The 6,000-nt window shown below is 45.3% G+C and overlaps 1 protein-coding gene across 5 annotated transcripts in view; it reads left to right on the forward strand.

Moving 5' to 3' along the window:
- Nucleotides 1-4,749, forward strand: part of DZIP1L (DAZ interacting zinc finger protein 1 like) — a 58,356-nt gene extending 53,607 nt beyond the window's left edge. For 4 of the 5 annotated variants that reach the window (XM_083178428.1, XM_083178429.1, XM_083178427.1 and 1 more), the window contains exons 14-16: nucleotides 2,092-2,306; nucleotides 2,609-2,745; nucleotides 4,479-4,749. In XM_083178428.1, coding sequence (XP_083034554.1) covers nucleotides 2,092-2,306; nucleotides 2,609-2,745; nucleotides 4,479-4,640 — 514 coding nt within the window. In that variant the 3' untranslated portion in view covers nucleotides 4,641-4,749. The remainder of the gene's footprint in view (nucleotides 1-2,091; nucleotides 2,307-2,608; nucleotides 2,746-4,478) is intronic. The other variant, XM_083178430.1, reaches the window with a different exon arrangement.
- The last annotated feature ends 1,251 nt before the right edge of the window (nucleotides 4,750-6,000 follow it).

A 6,000-nucleotide genomic window follows, 5' to 3' on the forward strand; every position in this document is an offset into this window, starting at 1 on the left:
AAAAAACCTGCAGCCCCAAAAAGGGGGGGTAGCAGACACAAAATATAGCACTCTCTATCACTATCTCTCTATCTCTCACTATCTATCACTATCTATCACTCTATGACACTGCAGCAGCAGCACTGACAGTTATATATATAAAAAAAAAACCTGCAGCCCCAAAAGGGGGGGGTAGCAGACACAAAATATAGCACTCTCTATCACTATCTCTCTATCTCTCACTATCTATCACTATCTATCACTCTATGACACTGCAGCAGCAGCACTGACAGTTATATATATAAAAAAAACCCTGCAGCCCCAAAAAGGGGGGGTAGCAGACACAAAATATAGCACTCTCTATCACTATCTCTCTATCTCTCTCTATCTCTCTCTATCTCTCTCTCTATCTCTCTCTATCTCTCTATCACACTGCAGCAGCAGCAGGAAGTCACAAGAAGTCAGATCCAGGAAGCATCCAGCACGCTACAAGCAGTGATCAGGTGATCAGGTAAGGTATTTGCAAGGATCAGGTAAGTATTTGCAAGGATCAGGTCAGTATCACGGCAGATAGGCACGGTGACCGCTCTGCACGCAATTCCAGACCGGAATGGCGTCTGCAGCGCAGTCACCGTTAGTTTAAATGTCGCGCCTTGGCTGTGATTGGTCCGTGGGTCCCACGGACCAATCACAGCCTTGGGGGCAGGTGGGGTGAGGTGTCGTCGTCACCGATGACCCCCTCATGCCCCCTGACGCCCGGCGGTGATTGACACCTGTGTTACCGAGCGTCTGATTCGCTGGTAACACAGGAAACCGCTGTGAATGGCTGTTCACACTGAACAGCCAATCACAGCGATCGCCGACGGGGGGGCGGCATCGCAGCCCCCCCTGGGCATGCAGGGACATGTCTGCTGTCAGGGACAGCAGACATCGTCCCTCTGTCACTGCGTCTCTAGACGCAGTGACACTTTAAAGTCATGACGTACATTTATGCCATGTGTCGGGAAGTACATCCCGACCATGACGTAAATGTACGTCAAATGTCGGGAAGGGGTTAATTTAAATATTTAAAAGTCAACATTTTGGTCCTGCCTGTATTTATTTATTCAGGTTTAGTCAAAAGGGGCCTACACACAGGGAGATTTTCTGAGCGTTCTGAGTGATGCTAGATCGATCCGAATGCTCAACAAGATCGCTCAGCGCACAGCGATGTGTCATGTGAGAACATTGGCCCTGACCTAACTAGATTTATCCAACATGCTGGATATTAATCGCCGGGCGATTGCAACATGCTGGCCTGCTCATCGCTATTTCTATGGTTCCCTTCAGATCGCTTAGATAATGCCCTGAAATCCCTCTGTGTGTAGGAGCCTTGCTTAGTCTCTGAGGCTTTCGCAGCAGGGAGGGCGTTCAGGAGGCGTTCTGGGGGTGTTCACATGCGAACGGACAGCGTTTCCTAGGCATACCCACGAAAATGCTGGGTGCACCCAGGACAACACTGGGTGTCACCATGCAAATAGGGGTGGCTTCCTGCCTTTCTTGGGCAAGCAGCTGATGTCACCGGATCTCAGCTGCCCACACTGTTCGTGTAGCAGGGCACTGCAAGTCACCAGAGAGTGACTTAGATTTGCAAAAGTGCTACAGAAATGATTCGATGGTCGGAGACCATCAAATGATTTCGGGCCTGCACGCAAGGCTGCGACTGAATGTTTATGCAAAACATCTATTCCCATGCCTGCAGGGACATTCGCCGTCCAGCGGGGGCCGGCGTTCGTGTGGGCAGCAGGGCGGCGTTAGTTGGCTCGTAAAGCAGCGAAGTTCACTGCTTTGCGGGTCAACCAGAATGACCTCCTAATTGTAGATATGCTGAGTAGTTCTTAAAGAATCAAAGTGGGAATTACAGAGCACAGATAATCCACATTGGCAGAGTATATTTTGTTGGATATTCATAATCCACGAAGAGTAACGCCTTCCATTTTGTAGCACACTGTTAAAGTACTAAATTATTTTCCTTCTTGAATGCATTGGATGCTGTACCTTTAGGTTTACCGCTGCCTTCATGGGATCATGAGACTGATGAACTCAGTATTTCATTATTTTATCACTCTCCAGAACTCCACCGTTTACCTCAGAAGATGATGCGTCAATGTTTGACCGCTCTCCCTACAATTCTCCTGCCCGCAGGTTGACTCCAAGCTCTCAGGCCATCTCCAAGGTAGAAAAACCGTCGGTAGAGGACAGTGATGATGATTGGTCTGATTCAGAGAGCTCTCCTGAGAAACCTAGCCCCAGAGTGGTTAGCTTTTCTAAAGAACCAACAACTCAAGGTCAGAAACAGCTGCACAGCCATGTTGGTTTAGCCGTATAGTAATATATATGAGAATATACTGATTCCCTGCATTTCCCAAGCATGTACTGTTAATGTATAGTGGGTAGTGTGATTGGAAATGTAATTGTTGGTCTGAAATTATTTGATTTGTGGTTGGTGGCAGTATTCATGTAGTCTTTTACAGTACTATTATATATTATGTGTTATGTAATAAAATGTCTATCAGTTGTAACAACGTTTTTCCTCGCAAATGGTTTGGTCCACTAGTAATGGTATATGCCTACTATTTTCCTTGATTAGGATCTCAGGTCCAGGTCATGGCACGAACCTTAGAGAGGCAGCTGTCGAGACCGAGGGAGAAACCAGTCGGAGGAGTAGAAACTGTTCCTTCTAAGTTATTAAAGCCGCCAAATCCACCTGAAGCAAGGAAATCTCAGGTACAATACATGTCTGGAAACTCCAAAACTGTATTAGCCTAGTTGTGCCTAGTAGGTTGGACTACATATTCTAGATAAGATTCTGTAATAGCCATGTAATGCCCGTGCAGTGGTTAATGTGGTTCAACAATAATTGAATCACATTATTACATTAGACAGAAAATAAGGTTGTCAGCTTTTAATTTATAAGGATCATATGATATAAAGGATTCCAGTAAGTCCCCTAATTGCCTGTGATTGTTAATGGTCACATAAGAGATAATGGTCACATTTTCCTGGCTTTGATACTGGAACTGGTTAGTTTTCTTTCTTGAATTTAAATTTAGTGTTATGCTCGGGATCAGAAGCATTTTGTATAACGGATTATGCTGTATTTTGGAATATTTTTATATTTGAATGAGGTATCTTGTAGCTATGTTGTACGAACACATTAAACACATGAAATACACATAAATATATTTTATTTGTGCATGAAACAAGGTTATAAAACATGAAACAAAGGTTTGTGTACAATCTCAGGCACTGAATATGAATGCCAAGTTATAATTTTCTTGCACATACAGTATTTAGTACCAGTTACATATCATGTCCCCAGTAGTGCCCGTTAAAGATGTACCCAGTAGTGCCAGTTACAGATGTAACCAGTAGTGCCAGTTACAGATGTACCCTGTAGTGCCAGTTACAGATGTACCAGTTACAGTATATCTTATTTGTATAAGGTATACTCAACCTGTATAATAAATCAGTCTAATACATCCTTAGCATTCAGACACATATGGCCCAATTCAGACCTGATCGCACAATCACGAATTAGCAGCGACTAGTATTTAGGTAAGTCACTGCCAGGCTATAGTGAAATCCCTCCTTGTGAATTAGTGGGGTGGCTGTGCAAATAGATGTGTACGGCTGCACATCCGTTAGCAGCCATGCGAATATATCCAAAACCCATGGTAACAGGCTCACCATCTAATGATTTTTACACTGGCCACAACTCATCGCAGGCGCCACCTAGCCCTGGACTTACCCATTGGTACAATAGAAAAAGGCATATCTGGGGCTGGCGCTGACGTCACACACCCTCCCATAAAACAGGCACGCTTAGTATTTTCCCGGACACTCCCAGCATTTTCCTAGGAACGCCTGCATTTTTCTTAGCACTCCCACTACACAGCCGGTTTCCACCCCCAGACGCCTTCTTACCGTCAATCACTTTGCGAATGGCGTGCGTATAGAAATAGTTACAGGATAGCCCAGAGTTGCCGACCCTCCCGGAATTTCCGGGAGTCTCCCGAAAATCGGCTCCCCCTCCCGGCCCCCCGGAAGGGTGGGCAACCCTCCCATATTCAGGGGGGACCCCCGCTGTCCCCCGGATCGCGGCATTAAAATGCCGCAATCCTCGGGTCTCAGAGGAGGGGGCGGAGCTAAAAAATGACACAATCGCGTCATTTTAGCCCCGTCCCCTCCACGGAGATCCCTGAATTAGCTGGTTTACCATCATGGGGCGGGGCTTAGTGACATCACACTTAAGCCCCGCCCCCTGAGCTGCTGCTGAAACTCTCCTCTCCGGGCTTCTCCCGGAGAGGAGAATAATAAAGTCAGTAACCCTGGGATAGCCTCACGCATGTGCAGTGTATCAATAACCGGCCACTGAGCGAATTCGTAGCTGTGCAATCACGTCTGAATCAGGCCCATTGTCCAGCTCTGTGATATACTAACACTGATATATTTCCTAGTCGTGGGATGACAGCGACTCTGAAATCTCTTCGCTGGAAGAAGTCACTGATCACTTGGATTTCAGTCCCAGAAAGTCACAACCGGCTGTGAATCGAAGTGCGGAATCCACAGGATCACATGGCACGAGCATCTGGAGCTCCAACAGTGCCAAGGGATGGTGAATTAGAAGACCCCCTGGGAGTTCTTCATCGCCCTCTAAATATGCGGACTGACAGAATGTTTTGTTAAGTTTTAAGGGATTCCATAAAGTGCATTTTTAATACCCACCAAGAGCTTTGCAATATGTGTTTTATGTGTTTATTTTCAAACATATTTTAATGTCTCTGATTGATAATATAGCTGTTGTGCATAGTATATATATTATCAGGATTATATCTTATCGACAAATTGCATATATTTGAATCCATTGCTGTCTTCTAACCTGGGCCAATTGTACTCACAATATCTATTCTAGAACTTTATGCAGCAAAAAAAAAAAATTGTAGCAAACTCCCCTCTAGATGGCGCTGAGTATAGTTTGACCACAGATGCTGTAACAACAGACTGCAAACTCTTTACTATATCAGATACAGGGGCAGATAAAGTGAAAGATTATAAAGCACCAGCCAATGAGCTGTTTGAAAATGACAGTTGGGAGTTGATTGGCTGGTGCTTTATCTCCTTTTACCTTATCTCCACTTTATCTCCAGTGTATCTCTTCTCCCAGGCTTAATACAGCTGCTTCATTATGAGGAAATAGTCAACAGATATAAAATAATAAAAAAAAACAGTTAAAATTTTGTTTCTGGACGTTCAGAAAAAAAAAAATTTGTATTAAAAACAAATGGGTAGACAGATTAACAGCTATTAACCAAAATATATTGGCTTGATTTTAATACACAATCTGGTAATAAATATGAGTTTGTAGTTCTTTAAGTACTATTTATGGTCTCTTGGAGTGATGCTGTGTACACACTGTGAGATTTGACATTAGTTTTGACTATATAGCAGGGTTGCCGACCCTCCCGGAATTTCCGGGAGTCTCCCGAAAATCGGGGCCCCCTCCCGGCCCCCCCAGAAGGGTGGGCAACCCTCCCGGATTCAGGGGGGACCCCCGCTGTCCCCCGGATCGCGGCATTAAAATGCCGCAATCCTCGGGTCTCAGAGGAGGGGCGGAGCTAAAATGACATAATCGCGTCATTTTAGCCCCGCCCCCTCCACGGAGATCCCTGAATTCGCTGGTTTACAAGCATGGGAATGGGGCTTGGTGATGTCACGATTAAGCCCTGCCCCCTGAGCGGCTACTGAATCTCTCCTCTCCGGGCTTCTCCCGGAGAGGAGAATAAGAAAGTCGGCAACCCTGCTATATAGTCAAAATCGCATGCAGATCCCACAGGTTTTTTACCTTGCGATCCCGATGCGCACTCCCGGGACAGCACAAATCAAAACCCGGATAGACAGGGCAGCAATGATTATATAGTGTAAATCTAATGCAGATTGTATGAATGGTATGTAAATAGTACAGAGATAGCAAAGATTGCA

The sequence above is a fragment of the Crinia signifera genome, chromosome 3 (assembly GCF_055691185.1).
Source record: "Crinia signifera chromosome 3, ASM5569118v1, whole genome shotgun sequence".
Lineage (NCBI taxonomy): Eukaryota > Metazoa > Chordata > Amphibia > Anura > Myobatrachidae > Crinia > Crinia signifera.